A 17,283-nucleotide genomic window follows, 5' to 3' on the forward strand; every position below is an offset into this window, starting at 1 on the left:
TGCATGGGAAAAAATATTTTTTGCCCAGAGTTGAGCTTTAAGTCTGTTTTGGCTCTCATGCTGTGATTATTTGTAATATGCCCACTCAATAAACACAGAAAAATATATTAATAGAACAGGAAAGGCACACATAGGTAGGTCAGTATACCAAACAACAGTGGCGGCCCGTCCATAGAGGGCTCATGGGCGCCGCCTCCCCTATCCATGTGTCCAGCCCCCTGATCTACATATCAGTGGCTCCAGACCATGGATTTCAAATTGGCGGGGTGTTTTTTTTTGGAGCACCTGATTAGAGCCAGAGGCTCTAGTAGTTACATAGTTATCCAAGTCCATCAAGTCCAACCTATGTGTGTAATTATATGTCAGTATTACATTGTATATCCCTGTATGTTGTGGTCGTTCAGGTGCTTATCTAATAGTTTTTTTAAACTATCGATCCCCCCTGCTGAGACCACCACCTGTGGAAGGGAATTCCACTTCCTTGCCGCTCTTACAGTAAAGAACCCTCTATGTAGTTTAGGGTTAAACCTCCTTTCTTCTAATTTTAATGAGTGGCCACGTGTCTTGTTAAACTCCCTTCTGTGAAAAAGTTTTATCTCTATTGTGGGGTCACCAGTACGGTATTTGTACATTGAAATCATATCCTCTCTCAAGCATCTATTCTCCAGAGAGAATACGTTCAGTGTTCGCAACCTTTCCTCATAACTAATATTCTCCAGACCCTTTATTAGCTTTGTTGCCCTTCTCTATACTCGCTCCATTTCCAGTACATTCTTCCTGAGGACTGGTGCCCAGAACTGGACAGCATACTCCAGGTACGACCAGAGTGTTGTAGAGTGGGAGAATTATCGCTTTATCCCTGGAGTTAATCCTTTTTCTTAATGCATGCCAATATTCAGTTTGCTTTGTTAGCAGCAGCTTGGCATTGCTGAGCCTATCATCTGCTAGGACCCCCAGGTCCTTTTCCATCCTAGATTCCCCCAGAGGTTCTCCCCCCAGTGTATAGATTGCATTCATATTTTTGCCACCCAAATGCATTATTTTACATTTTTGTACAATAAACCTCATTTGCCATGTAGTTGCCCACCCCATTAATTTGATTCAGATCTTCTTGCAAGGTTTCCACATCCTGCGGAGAAGTTATTGCCCTGCTTAGCTTAGTGTCATCTGCAAATACAGAGATTGAACTGTTTAACTCATCCTCCAGGTTGTTTATGAACCAGTTAAATAGGATTGGTCCGAGCACAGAACCCTATGGGATCCCACTACCCACCCCTGACTATTCCGAGTATTCCCCATTTATCACCACCCTCTGAACTCGCCCAGTTTTCAATCCATGTACTCACCCTATGATCCATGCCAATGGACCTTATTTTGTACAGTAAACATTTATGGGGAACTGTGTCAAACGCTTTCGCAAAATCCAGATACACCACATCTATGGGCCTTAAATAGGCTTCAAAAGGGTGGCCTCAGAACGCAATGTTCTGGGCTCCGAGGCCACCCTTTTTTGAAGCCTTTTACCCAGTTGTGTGACCATAGCAAATTCATTTTCGCTATTTTCACACTAAAGTTCCTCTCCGCCAATCAGGAGGCAGGTATGTGAGACCTGTTTCCTGATTGGCCAAAGCGCCAGGCGATCCTATTGGATGCCTAGCACTTTGGCGAAAGAGGAGACACATGACAGAGGAAGTTGGATGAGTGGACACCAGAGCCGTTGCAGCCGCTGCCTGCACTCCAGGAGAGGAGAGGACACCACAGTCCCGCGGGTAAGTGCCAGACTGCCCAGGGGGGAAGGGGGTGCTATTTCGGTGCCATGCCATGCCACCGGAGAGGGGGGTGTTCTTTATTTGCCGCCCCCCCCAAAAGAAGAACCCACTAACCCCTTTTATTATCCTAAATTTTGAGCCAGTTAAATTAGTTTTTTGTGCTGACTAGCTGGCTGGAATGCTGAGGAATTTTTCTGTAGTTTCCAATAGTTTTGATTGGCAGCAGGGGTAAAAAATTTATCATTTAGAAATCCCAATCACCATCACATTGGTGGATTGCTTTTCAGAAGGTGGTAGAACAGCAGCCTGCCGAATGTCCCTATTTTTTTTTTTGCTTTTTTTTTTTTACGAAAGGCAATTTTTAATGGAACACATGCCAAAACTGCGACATGTTTACAATTTTTTCATTCTGGCTTGTCAGACTTTTAGTGGTCAGTCAGGGGGTAAAGGGGGCTAGAAAGTACCTGAACCAATCATTATTACTGCCTGTTTGAACAAGCCCTAAAAACCACGTGAAAATTTTCACTCTTGAAACACATTGATAAAAATGACATTTTACGAATTTACAAATAATAATAATACTAACGATAATATTAATAATTTCACTTTTTGAACCATTTTTGTGAAGCCTTTGGTGGATATGCACAGGAAACATATAAGTATGCATGATGAAACATTGTATTTCCTGACAGACTCCATGGCAGCCTATGTGTGGGTTTACCCCGCCTCCTATCCACTGCTATAAGACCTCACTCCCATAAATTTCAGCTCATGGCCAGAGACTACCTTTCTAACCTTTTTCCCAGACCCGTTGGTATTCATACCCATGCTCGACTCAAAACCTAAAGTTACGTCAGTCTTCCATGAAAAACCAAGAGATTGTCCTTCTTACTTTCATATTTGTCAAAATAGATGCACCAGGAACCTCCCAATAGAAAAGATGTGGGTAAATCTCAATGAACCAAGGTTTTGGACCTAAGAGAGATGGTTCTGGAGAGAGCAGTGGATACATTCCCAAACCTTAGCGGCCCCAGAGGGCTTTGCAGTTCACCCCAAAGGGATCACGCTGTGACCTGCTCGGCTCGTCCAGGGCCGGTTGGGCGTCTCAGTACCCCCATCTTATAAACAGGAGTGTAATGCAACCCCTTACCCTGGCCTCATTGGAAGCTTTTATTCTTCGTGTTGTGATAATGATGTGTCCCGTGAGCATTTTTCAATGATTTGTCAAAATATAATTACATGTGCCGCACGTGAAATCCAAAAACCCCTCAATGTCCAAACTCGTCAGGCGCATGTGGGTTAGGAAGTATAATTTAGAGGTTAATAAAGAGTAGGGAGATAGTATAGGGGGGAAAGTAGAGAGAGACAGGAGGGGAGACATCCAGTAGAGTTACTTTTTAGGGTGAAATATGACTTGTGTAGAGAGGGACCTTGGTATACAAAGCCCAAGGCCTCGAACTTCCGAACTCTGTCTAGGAGTGTTGCTGTCATTTGTTCTTGGGTCATTATCCAGGAAATTTTGCGTTTTGTCACCTGGATCGAAACCCTGGGCTTCTTCCAGGCCCCTGCCAAAGAGACTTTGGCTCCTAGGAACATGAAAAAGATGAAAGCTTGTGTGTGTTTGGGGGTGTTTTTTATTCTGTGATTCAGAAGAGCTGTTTTGGGGTCTTGAGAGATTGCCATCCCTGTGACTCTCCTCACCAGATTGAAGAATTTATTCCAGAAGCTTCAGATGTATGGACATGTCCACCAAATGTGGTAGATGGAGTCTATGCGATTGCAGCCCCGAAAACATAGGGGTGAAGCGTCTGGCTATATCCTTGCTAGTCTTCCGGGGACATAATACCATCTGGCGAGTAGCTTGACATTCTTTTCAATTAGTCCAGTATTGTAGAGCGAAGAGGGGTTTTTTGGGACTTTACATGAAATCATTGCCGGGTAAGGCCGCGTATTTCCATCCCTGTCAATGTGACAGAAAAAAAGGCAAGCACGCAACCAAGCAAGCGAGGCAGCAAGAAAGCGACAAAGCTACACAATAGGTAAAATACATATTGCTGATGTCAGTTTAAAAAGCAGTTGAACATGGTAATAACACTGGTAACATCTGACAAACGTGATAAGGTTATAAAATCCACCAATAGCATATAGAGATATACAGTTGCTGCAAGGTAGTTCCTGCATGACCTATGGCCTTGGTATTCTTCTGTGATTAATAAAACATAAACCATATATAGGTGGTGTAAAATTAAAATTAAAGCATGGCATCTGGTAGCTCGAAACATTTCGTGGCTCGGTGCCACTCATCAGGAGCAGGTGTGCGGTGCATCTGTAATTTAAAAGTATAAAGAAAGTCTATCGTATATCAACCTGAAAATGGATGAGGTAGAGATAACTCCCCAGCCCATCGACGACAGCCAACACAGGCATCATCCAGGGTGGACCCGAGGCTGTAGAGCACTCTGGAGAGGTGGGTGATGGGTAAACCACCAAAATGGGGTTTGCTGGGGGAAAAAGTGATGAATGAAATTGAAAATGGTGGATAGTGACTGTATGGGGTAAGAAGTGAATTTGTGCAGAGGTGAGGGAACCAAAATTATAAACTAATCAATGGAAAATGATGGTGAAAAAAACGTGAGGAAGAGGTGGAAAAAGTACCCGCCAAATTACTAAGTCCAAAAATGAAGTGATAAATTAAAGGAATGGATGTTATTTATAAAGTGCAGAGTTACCTAGTGCTAAATGGAGAGGACAATTTCCAAGAGAGTGCATGAAATCCGATCGGTGGAGTGCCCCAAGTGTCAGATCCCAACGGAAGGACGCCCATATAAGCGCAACCTAGGGACAGCCCACCAACGTCACATATGCGTGGTAAGGGGGAGAGAGGCGACACGATCTGGGTGGCTTGTGTCCAGAAAGTGGCACCATGACCACCTCCCTCACCACTCACGAGCGTGGTAACGTCACCGCAGCGGGCGCAACAGCGCCGTAAGGACGCCGCACGTCCGCTGCGGGTGGCGTGTCATTGATGCACAGTGATGCCACACCCACTCACAATGGGCAGGGAAAGGAAGGAGGCCACCAGTGCACATCACAGCTCCCAGGTCAAATGATAGCCAGATGGCCACACAAGCAGAAAGCACTGATCACCAACACAAACGGCTAAACCAGTGTTATATAACAGGGATCCGAAATGGGACAATTGACTGATAATTAAATGAATATATCATAATCATATATTAGGTAAGATTGTAAATCTGGTAAACCAAGGGTCGACTAGAGCAGGTGTAGGTATAATAAAGCTAGAACAAGAGAGCAGAGCCAAGGGCTTCCATCCCTGATTATGGTATTGTAGAGTGAAGAGGGTTTTTTTGGGACTTTTCATGAAATCTTTGCCTGGTAAGGCCGCATATTTCCATCCCTGTCAATGTGACAGAAAAAAAGCACGTAACCAAGCAAGCGAGCCAGCAAGCAAGCGACAAAGGGTGGGACTTTAAGTGAAGCACCTGGTTTGCAATTCGATGGATTGGTGGATAGATACAATGTTTAATAAATCATACACAATAGGTAACATACATATTGCTGATGTCAGTTTAAAAAGCAGTAGAACATGGTAATAACACTGGCAACATCTGGCAAACATGATAAGGTTACAAAATCCACTAATAGCATATAGAGATATACAGTTGCTGCAAGGTAGTGCCTGCATGACCTATGGCCTCAGTATTCCTGTGTGATTAATAAAACATAAACCATATATAGGTGGTGTAAAATTAAAATTAAAGCACGGCATCTGGTAACTCGACGCGTTTTGTGGTTCGTGCCACTCATCAGGAGCAGGTGTGAGGTGCATCTGTAATTTAAAAGTATAAAGAAAGTCTATCATATATCAACCTGAAAACGTATGAGGTAGAGATAACCCCCCCAAATACATGTGTACTCACTGGAATCTGTTTGCTGATGGTGAAGGAGCAGTGAGCCATTGTATTTCGGGGGGGTTATCTCTATCTCTCTGTAGGGATTTCTCAAGTATAGTGCAGTGCACTGGATTACTTAATAGTGATTCATCGAGTCGCCATTTGTAGGGTCTCTCCACCCCTTGAGGGCACTCCATTGTCAGAGACATGATAGAGTGGTCCGAAAGGGATGTGTCCCTAATTTGGGACCTCATGGCAAGCGGGATTGTGGAGGCTGGCAAGAAGATGTGGTCTATTCTGGCATAGGTCTGGTGTGGGGCCGAGTAGTGCGTGTAGTCTTTCGCACGTGGGTTGAGTTCTCTTCATATATCCACCATGCCCAGAGTGTTTAATTGGTGAGCTATTTTGAGACTTTGTCTGGGGGGACGTCTAGTTAAAGTTTTCTTCGCTCCGGACTTATCTAAGGAGAGATCAAACGACAAGTTTGAGTCTCCACCTAGTACAACCGTTCTCTTAACCACTTGCCGCCGCACAACGATGTACGTCCAAACTTTGGCGGTGGATACCGTTGTTATGGCAGCAGCTAGCTGCCATAACCCCGGTATCCCCGTTTTCGTGCAGTGGTTGGCTTTCTGATAAAAGTGGTCCCTGCGGCGGATTTGCCGCAAGATCACCGTTATCGGTGGTGGGAGAGGGGCCCCCCTCCCACCGCGATCCGGTGCCCTCCGCCGCTTACTAGAGCCGTCGGTAGCGGCGGAGGCGATCGCGTCCTGTCAGTGCTGTGTTTGGAGACGAGTGAGGCTAAGATGGCGCCCACTCGTCTCCATGACACTGCTGGGCGGAAGCGACGTCAAAACGTCACTTCCGTCCACGCCTCTTAAAGGCATATTTTTTTCAATGTCATTTTTTTAAATGACTTTTTTTTTATTTTTTTTTATTGCATTTTAGTGTAAATATGAGATCTGAGGTCTTTTTGACCCCAGATCTCATATTTAAGAGGTCCTGTCATACTTTTTTCTATTACAAGGGATGTTTACATTCCTTGTAATATGAATAAAAGTGACTATTTTTTTTTTTTAAACAGTGTAAAAAAAAAAAAGTAAAATAAATAATAAAAAAAAAAATCTAAAAAACCCCCCCGTCCCGACGAGCTCGCGCACAGAAGCAAACGCATACGCGAATAGCGCCCACATATGAAAACGGTGGTCAAACCACACATGTGAGGTATCGCCGTGACTGGTAGAGTGAGAGCAATAATTCTAGCCCTAGACCTCCTCTGTAACGCAAAACATGCAACCTGTAGAATTTTTTAAACGTCGCCTTTGGAGATTTTTGAGGGTAAAAGTTTGACGCCATTTCATGAGCGGGCAAAATTTTGAAGCGTGACATGTTATGTATCAATTTACTTGGTGTCACGTTATATTTCACAATATAAAAAAAAATGGGCTAACTTTACTGTTGTCTTATTTTTTTATTCAAAAAAGTGCTTTTTTATCCAAAAAAAGTGCGCTTATAAGATCGCTGCGCAAATACGGTGAAAAAAAAAGTATTGCAACGACCACCATTTCATTCTCTAGGGTGTTAGAAAAAAAAAACATATATAATGTTTGGGGGTTCTAAGTAATTTTCTAGCAAAAAAACCTGTTTTAAACATGTAAACACCTAAAATCCAAAACGAGGCTGGTCCTTAAGTGGTTAAAAAATGGATGTAGTTTTGACAGCATGGCTTCAAAAAATTTTCCTTGGCCCTTGTTGGGGGCATAATATGAAATAAAAGTATAAGCCCCCCATCTATGGCTCCCTCCTTCAGCAAGTATCGACCCTCAGGGTCTCTGATAACCTTAGCCAATGAGAAGTTGGTGTTTTTGGAGAAGCCTATTGCGACCCCTTTAGTTTTGTTCTCAGCGTTAGCTAGGTAGAAGTGTGGGAAATTTTGGTACATGAATGATGAATTATATGAGAAGGGGAAATGCGTCTCCTGGAGGAAAAATGTCTGCCTTTAGATTGTGATATTGGTGGAGTATTTGTCTCCGTTTAATTGGGTTGTGTTGTGGGAGAGAATCAGTAGCTTACGGACTATGGGTGTGGAATCAGTCATTTATCAGAAGTGTGCATTCACTAAGTTAATCAGTAGCTTACCTCAAGTTGGAAGACAGCCTGGGATGGCGATGTGTTCGTGATGTTCCCGGATTCTCAAGCTTACAAGTTGAGGCCGGAGTCTCTCCTGGAAAGTCATGGCTCTGGTGTAACCTGGATGGAGAGAGATAGAAAAGGAGAGAGGCAGGAGAAGGAAGAATGAAGGAGAAAGAGAAGAATAAGTCATTCTTAAAAAAAATTATTCAATTGTAAAAAACAAGAGGGGAAGGGGCTGTCCCCTTCTTCCTCTGAGTCCAGGATGGAAAGTTCCTCCCTCACCCTGGGGGAGTCAGATTGTTTCCAAAAGGCATTAAACATCCTCTCAGAAACAGTGTGAGGTGCAGTGCAACCATGCCAGTCCCCCTGCCATAAAGAAAGGCAAAAAAAGGGGGGAAAACCCTTGTCAAAACCTATAGGGATAGAAGGATCTCGCGCATAAAATCTATCATATAAATAAATAAAATTCACATATAACACTAATAGTAAGTGGGTGTGAAAAAAAAAAAAAAAAAAGCAAATCTTAGATAAAAAGCATCAAGTGAAGTGACCGTGCTGAAAAATAATAATAATAAATCACAATAAATAGTCACATTCAAAAAAAAAAAAAAAAAAAAAAAAAAAAAAAATAAAAATAAATAAATGTGCAAAAATGCAAAACATATGCAACAAAAGGTGCAAAAATGCAAACGATGTAGTGTAAAAAAACTACAATAATAGGATATATCAGGAAAAAACAGTTCTTAGAGATGACCATATAAAGTTCGTGAACCGTGGTGGTCATAGAAGAAATAAGTAATTATGAGTAGTGGTGATAATGATAATCTTCATAAAACAAATGACGGATCAACCAGGCTCTCTAAACTCTCACCTCAGAGATGGAAATCAAAGGCATCAATATATGTCTTTCTCTGTTGTGATAGAAGAAGCAATCCCCTCTGTTTACTATCGGGCACCTCAAGGATGGAAACAACTGGCAACAATGTATGTCTTTCTCTGTTGTATTACAGGCAGCGTTCCCCTCTGTTTATTGTCAGGCACCTATAAAAATAAACTGGGAATATTTCCACCTAGGCTGTGACAGCCCGGTGGGAGGAGGGGGAGGAGAGAGGAGGCCTCTGATGGTGTAGTATTTTAAAATTCAATTTATTAGGTAAAACGATAGGTGGTCTCTTACATAAAAACAAAGTAAATACACATGAAAGGAAGGAGCGGCGTCCGAGGCGCCTCCTTACGTGACTTCCGGTATAGTCAACTCTCTGCCACGCCCTACGCGTTACGTCACCGCTCGTGACTTCAACTGGGGACCTCCTCTCTCCTCCCCCTCCTCCCACCGGGCTGTCACAGCCTAGGTGGAAATATTCCCAGTTTATTTTTATAGGTGCCTGACAATAAACAGAGGGGAACGCTGCCTGTAATACAACAGAGAAAGACATACATTGTTGCCAGTTGTTTCCATCCTTGAGGTGCCCGATAGTAAACAGAGGGGATTGCTTCTTCTATCACAACAGAGAAAGACATATATTGATGCCTTTGATTTCCATCTCTGAGGTGAGAGTTTAGAGAGCCTGGTTGATCCGTCATTTGTTTTATGAAGATTATCATTATCACCACTACTCATAATTACTTATTTCTTCTATGACCACCACGGTTCACGAACTTTATATGGTCATCTCTAAGAACTGTTTTTTCCTGATATATCCTATTATTGTAGTTTTTTTACACTACATCGTTTGCATTTTTGCACCTTTTGTTGCATATGTTTTGCATTTTTGCACATTTATTTTTTTTTTTTTTTGAATGTGACTATTTATTGTGATTTATTATTATTATTTTTCAGCACGGTCACTTCACTTGATGCTTTTTATCTAAGATTTGCTTTTTTTTTTTTCACACCCACTTACTATTAGTGTTATATGTGAATTTTATTTATTTATATGATAGATTTTATGCGCGAGATCCTTCTATCCCTATTCATTTTTTCGAGTGCCATGTGTACACTTGCCTATTTCGCTGCAATCTTTTTAGATATCATCATATGAATCTTTCACTTCAAGCTCTTATTTGTACACTTTGTGATTGTCACCAGATTCACTTGTTTCTCACTTTAGCGCGAAGGATCCTAGCATTTATACCTTGTCAAAACCTAGCATTAGAAAGGGCCCAGTCCCTCTAGAAGAAGCTTAGTTAACTATAATGACTGAAGAGGGGAGAAAATTTCACTGTGGACCCATTCCTCAGGGAACCCGCGGGGCTGTCAGAGAACCCCAGTCCGTGGGATCCTCCACCGGCACCTCAGGGTTCCTGTAACAAGGGTTTTTTCTAAGAAAAAATAAAACTTTTTCAAAACATTGCAGTATTTGGTTAAACTATGCTTCATGTGAAACAAACCAGGGGGAATTCAATTTAAAATGAGAAAAATTTAAAAAATTTAAAAAAGGGGGGAAACCAGTAAAACTGTAACAACATATAGCCGGATATAAACCCGGATTCTAAAGTTATATCGGTGGGATCTATTCTTGTGGTCGTCAATTTTGAATAGAGCCATTTCAAGTTGATCCTGAATATCCTGGATTCTGGCTGTGTTTTGGTTGATTCTGGCTGCTGATTGATCTATTTTTGTTCAATATGTTCAATTTGCGTTCCTAAATGCTGAATATCAGTCTGTATAGCAGAGGTAATGTGTGCTGCCGTTTGAGCCAGTCCCCTGGATAGCTTGGCTGAGAAAGCTTCCATCATGGCCGGCAGATCAGCAGGAGAATGAGGGGGTGCATGTTTCTCAGTGTCAGAGTTATCTGGAGTTGTCAGCAAGTTACTTAAGGGGGTAAGATGGAAGTCTCCCATGGATCTGCCTATTAGGGATTCCGTGGAGGTTGGAAAAAGAAAGAGCAAGTGGGGTGTACTTACTGCAGCCCTCCCCTGTACAGAGACAGGAGCTGGGGCTTCGTCCTGGTCTGTGATGGACTTCCCTGCCCCCTGGTCTGTGCCTCGTGTGGTTACGGCCGCCATCTTGGATCAGCTGGGCTGCTACAATGCCGATTCCAGCTGGCTTGAGACAGAGTTCCCTCCTATTGGTCAAGAGTTGACTAGTTATAGGATGCAGTCTCTGGCCATGAGCCAGAATTTATGGGAGTGGGGTTCTATAGCAGTGGAGAGGAGGCGGGGTAAACCCACATGCAGACTGCCATGGAGTCCATCAGGAAAAGAAAATTTGGTAAGTATTTGAAATTTTCCATTATTTGTTGTCATGTCCTGAGTGTGTTGCAACATTTTGCGGTCTTAAAAGTTGTAAACATAAATGGACACAATGGTTTAATTGTAGATTTCAATCCTCAAAAACAGAAACTTATGGGAGGTGTGATCCTTCTATTATACTAAATATAGGGGCTCTTTAAATTTACAGTATTTTACCCATCTATGTAATAAAAAGTGCCTATTCTTCTTAACCAGAGACAAACAGCTTTCTTCATAGCGTTATTAAACGTTTTTGTATTTGCATAGTTATTTAAAGGAGGAACACCAGCATAGATCATGTAAGTTTATTGGTGCTGTTTAAATGGCTAAATTATAACATTATGTAGTCACTTTCAATACAAATTAATAATCCACAACCATCCGTGTGTTTACTTGCTATTAATCACTTACAACCCTTGATCTTGACTCTTTTGACAGGTGACCTTTAAATGAAATAATTTGCTATACCTAATTCTGCTACTACTGAATGATCACTTAATACATATGTCATGTTTAATATAAATCCTTCATGTATTACTATTTATCACAGGACATTATGGATTCTTCACCAGCCTCCCTAGTTCTTCCTGCTGTTGACTGGAAGACAATTCATAATCTGCACGGATACCTTAGAAGCCAAGCTGACTGGAATCTGATCAGTGTAGACAATTTAAATGAGCCTTTATTACATCTGGATTACACTAAACCAAACTTAATTACAATAAATCTACAGTCAATACCAAGGTACGGTACATGCTAATTTAATGATGATTGTGTTTGCTCCTGGAGCTGATATGCTTTAGTATGATGCGTTTTTTCTACATTTCCCTTGCATATGATTAGGTATTCAAGTGATCACGTGTTCATCTTGTTTGCTATCATTTACCTTGCAAAGTGAACATATACTTTGCTAAATGAATACCGTGTAGGTATTTAATTGCTTGGTATTCAGCAAGCCAAACACACTAAATACAAATTAGACGATAAAGCTAACAAAGGGCCTGCAGTGGAATGCAAGTAAAGCTGGACATACATTCCTTCATCCACACATTTGCGGTGGATGGGGAAATCCCCCCCCCCCCCACTGCACTATTGTATTATGAAGGTGGGGAGACTCCCCCCACTGTCAGCAAAAACATATCAGCACTGCAGCTTATTGCCTGCAGCGCTGATCAGGTGGATTTTACCTGTCAGGACAGTTGCACGGAAGTCAATTAATAGACTGCAATGGCCACACATGGATTGAATTTTGGCCTCTCCATGCTGAATGGGCCACATTTTGATCCATCTTTGGCAGCCTTTGCTGTTAAGTAGATACCCTCTATAAATTTGGCTACACGTGCTTTAGAACAAATATATCATAGATTAAATATATCATTATTAGCAATTGGAATTTGGTTTATCTACACCAAATGGATGTAACTTTCAGTAGCAATAGAGCCTGTTCACTCAGGCAAAGTGAATGTTAGTGATTAATGTGATACCATGTTTTTTTGAATATCTATTAATTTGCAAGGGGATTTATTAAAGGAGATATATGTTTTTTGTGGAATCATACTAACCTAGGTGGATGCAGCATCACTCCGATGCTGCATCTGTCCCCCAGCGCCTCTAACACTGAGAACCAAACGATCGAATACCGCAGATCGCTTGGTTCTCACAGCTCAATGAGCAGTGAGAACAACAACATTCAACATTCATCTCATCTTGTTTTGATGCTCAGTAAGCTGTAGTTTGGATTCTTCTCTTTCCCTGATATATGTCATGTTATGTTTTCTTTGTCTGTTACCTGAAAACCTTAATAAAAAATATAATTATAAAAAAAAAAAAGAGATACAAATTTTACCAAAATGTGGTCATTCCATTCCAGTCCATAAAATAGAGTTTTTGGATTCTCCTTGATTTATTAAACTGTACATCTTTAACATTTTTTGGGCTGCTTTCTGTCAATAGTACCTTTATAGCTAAACTGGATAAAAAAGGCTATTTGTTTTAACTAACACAATTTAATCTTTTTTTTTTTTTGTTTCTGTCTGCAGATCCAGTCAAATATATGCTGCCTCCTCTTTCTCTGAAAATGGTGAGTTAAAGATACTGTACATTTAAATCTGAAAACTTATTCAGATTATTTAAAGGTAGCTTCTGCCTACAGTAGTAGTTCATTAAACAATTGGACACTACTCTTCTTGTGTTAGATGTTGCATAACTTGCAAATATCTTCATCCTATGTCTCAAGGGGCCTTCATCTCTGCAGGTCTCCCACACTTTTCAATATGGAATACACAGAAAGCCTTTCTCCCACATTACAACACCACAGTAATGATTTTAGCTGGGAATGCAGATGGGAACGTTTGGAAAGTGTTGTCACCAGAGTCACACGAAGAAATAACAAGCTAGCAATTCAACCCACCAGAATCCATCCAAAACAATTATAAATCAGTATAAACTGGATTTTTTTCAACCCGTAAACTGATTATTCCAGCATTGTCCTCTATTTCACAAGATCCTCTATTTCACCAGGGGTAGGGGACAATGCCAAGGTACCTTGTCTATGGAGAGTGTTGTCTGCTTCCTTCATCCTTGGCCACTGCAAGAAGGGATGGATTTTGTGGACCTGGTGGTGGCCATGTGTGGCTAAGGAAAGACTGGCAGCAGTGAAGAACCAAGAATCATATTGAATCACATACAGCAGCAACAGTAATAAGGGCCAAGGGTTAAGCCAAGTCATAACAGAAAGCAGTGAAATCAGGAATAGGGGTTTGAGCTGGAGCAAGAGGTGGGGGTCAAGTTGATTAGAAGCTAGGAAAAGCAGACGGAATAACCGTAGGTAAAGTAAATTCTTAACCAGGAACAACAGGGACAGAAACTGGGACATTCGTCAAAGAATTTTGGGAGCAACTGAACCTTTATTAAAACTGTGTCTAAATGCACTGAACTAAATTTTTAATGACCAACAGATGATGGCTTGAACGAATGAGAGGGAGTTGAAATACTGCATTAAAGCAGCCAGTTGATGCTGGTTTAGACCTAAAGCATGTCTAGCATCAGAAAGAAAATTCCGCTTAGAAGGAGACTGGGAAGACGTTGACTTCAGGAAACAGCAGAGGAGCCACAAGATGCCAGGACCAAATAAGAGATTGGATGGCCAGCACTGGCAAGCACTTGTCCATGGCTCATGGACAAGAATGTATTGAAAACAAGGCAAAGTGAAACTGACTTTTATGTTCATAGGGGGTATTGAGAGGCACATTGAGTAGCCTGCCCAGGTTCATGTGTAATAATTAGGTTTGGGTGGACTTATGGTTAGTCCAAATCAAAACAGTTTTTTTCAGTATTCAGTAAATGTCAGGAGGTTGAATCACTCTTGCCATTATTGCCATTGTAGATCGCTTGGATCTAAGACAGCAGATCACCATGTCTGAGTGTCTAGATCTACAAATCTCCTATAGCCATTGTGAGAGTTCTCACACTACCTGTTGGAGTTTACATTTATTTTACATAATTTAGATTCCTTTATGAATTGGGAGTGAGAATCCATGGTGATAAAGGGCAGAACTGGAAACTCCAGTAAAGAGAAATCATTGTTCAAGTTCCTAAAAGAAACCAGTAACATATTCAGCTGGCAAATATCCAAAAGTTAAATATCAGTTTTGAGGGGACTAACCCCACAACATTTCACTCTCCAATGATGTTTGAGACCATGGAGCTGGAAGCTGTAAAGAACCAACTTGTTCCTTATACATTTACACATAAAATGACTTAACACATATTTTTTTTAATTTTATTTCTTGTTATATAAAACATGTTGCTTTCAGTACAGCAAATAATTAGTATGTCTTTGTAAAACAATTATTTTCCGTCCCTAAAATGCTGTTGTACTTTTCAGTAGATGAACTGAGAAATGAACTATTGTCAGCCATAACTGCGTACAAATGACAGTATGTTAGCACTGATTTAAATAAAACGGAGGTTGTTCTTTGCTAAACAGTAAAGATTGGTGACATTCTTGGTAGCTATAGCTACAGTTGTTGCCTTTTTCTGTAGAATGCTAAATAATATATCTTTGTCTCTAGGGGCCTCAGAATGCTTTAAAAGGGCACATATGTTTGGCTTGTAACATGCTTCATATTATTTTTAAATAGTGTTATCAAGAAGAGGACAGAAATAAGCTAATAGTCCATTGAAATATCTTTGTAACTAGACATAGTTCAAGAGCATTCATTTTAAAAACTGGTATATCCAATGCATCTTACTTGTCAGTGGCCTAATTATCATCTAACATTAATGATAGTAATATGTATTGTTATAACACCACAGTGGGAAATAAATGTTAATATATATAAATAGATTAGGTAGCTGTATTAACTCATTATATGTTCAGGCTCTTATTCCTGTAGAATGGCATAGTAATTACACTGTTTTTTTCTCCGATTACAAGTCAGACAAGGGGGTACCAATACAAGACTGAGCATTACAAGCACTGACCTCTTAGAAGACAATAATCACCTCCTCTGGCATTTGCTTTGCCTTTGTATTTGAAATTCCATCATAATAATTTTACAAATCAAACAAAAAAAATTGTAGGAGTAACATTGTTTGTAGGGTAAGATACTTGATGTGATTATAGCCGTATTAGTGCAATTGTGACAGAGAAAATTGAGTACTGTCCGTGATACTTTTTTATTTGCACTAACATAACATTTTTCAGGACAAGCTTTAGGGGTATGTCCCCTTCTTCATGGTCTTCACCAGTACTGCTTGGACCATGAAGAAGGGGACATACCCCGAAAGTTTGTCCTGAAAAATCGTATGTTAGTGCAAATAAAAAAAGTATCACGGACAATACTCAATTTTCTTTGTAGGGTAAGACAAAGTTAATGTTCAATTTTCACACTTAGTGTTCACTGAGCATAGTACATGGGGTGTAGTTGTGTTCACTTTGAATCATGTGCAAGAGATATAAAAACAATACAGGTCTTTTCCTTGAACACGATTGGAACGTTGAAGTTAACGCAGCTTACCCTTATTTACAAAATTACAAAGCAGTTCCTGATTTTTGTATTTTTTTTGCATATTTCTCACACTTAAATGATTCAGATCATCAAACACATTTTAATATTACACAAAGATAACCCCAGTAAATCCAAGATGCAGTTTTTTAAATTATTATTTAATTTATTAAGGGTAAAAAGCTGTTCAAATCTGTCTTGCCCTTTGTGAAAAGGTAATTGCCCCCTCCCATGCTGAATCATGAATGAACTTTGATTAACCACATTTTTTTGGAAAAGCTGAGTTGAATTTCACTTGCCACGCCCAGGCCTGTTTACTGCCAGACCTGTTAAATCAAGAAATCACATAAATAGAAGCTGTCTGACAAAGTGAAACACGCTAACAGATCACAAAAAGCCACACATCATGCCACAATATAAAAAAATGTAAGAACAAATTAGAAACAAAGTAATGTACATATATCAGTCTAGGAAGGATTTCAAAGCCATTTCTAAGGTTTTGGAACTCCAGTGAACCACGGGGAGAGCCATTATCCGCAATTGGAGATAACTTGGAACAGTGGGGAACCTTCCCAGGAGTGGCCAGCTTACAAAAATTACTCCAAGAGCAACTCATCCAGGAGGTCATAAAAGAACCCAGAACAACATCTAAAGAGCTGCAGGCCTCACTTGCCTCAGGTAAGATCAGTGTTCATGATTCAACAAAAAGAAAGAGACTGGGCAAAAATGGCATCCATGGGAGAGTTCCAAGGCCAAAGCCACTGCTGATCAAAAAGAACACAAAGGCTCATTTCACATTTACCAAAGAACACCTTTATCCCCAAGACTTTCAGGCAAATATTCTGTGGACTGATGAGACAAAAATTAAACTTTTTGGAAGGTGTGCGTCCCATTACATCTGGTATAAAACGAATACAGCATTTCATAACAAGAACATCATACCTACAGTCAGACATGGTGGTGGTAGCGTGATGGTCTGGGGCTGCTTTGCAGCTTCAGGACCTGGACGACTTACCATAATTGATGGAACCATGAATTCTGAGCTCTACCAGAAAATCTTAAAGGAGAATGTCTGACCATCAGTTTGTGACCTCAAGCTCAAGTGCACTTGGGTTATGCAGTAGGACAATGATCTGAAACACAACAGCAAGTCCACCTCCAAATGGTTCAAAAAAAGCAAAATTTAGGTTTGGGAGTGGCCTAGTCAAAGCCTGGACTTAAATC

General features: G+C 40.7%; 1 protein-coding gene across 1 annotated transcript in view; it reads left to right on the plus strand.

The window, feature by feature from the left end:
• The window catches only part of LOC141131941 (V-type proton ATPase subunit S1-like), a 151,239-nt gene that overhangs the window by 37,971 nt on the left and 95,985 nt on the right, over positions 1 to 17,283 (plus strand). The window contains exons 4-5 of the mRNA XM_073619786.1: positions 11,601 to 11,794; positions 13,090 to 13,130. Coding sequence (XP_073475887.1) covers positions 11,601 to 11,794; positions 13,090 to 13,130 — 235 coding nt within the window. The remainder of the gene's footprint in view (positions 1 to 11,600; positions 11,795 to 13,089; positions 13,131 to 17,283) is intronic.

The sequence above is a fragment of the Aquarana catesbeiana genome, linkage group LG03 (assembly GCF_042186555.1).
Source record: "Aquarana catesbeiana isolate 2022-GZ linkage group LG03, ASM4218655v1, whole genome shotgun sequence".
Classification (NCBI taxonomy): domain Eukaryota; kingdom Metazoa; phylum Chordata; class Amphibia; order Anura; family Ranidae; genus Aquarana; species Aquarana catesbeiana.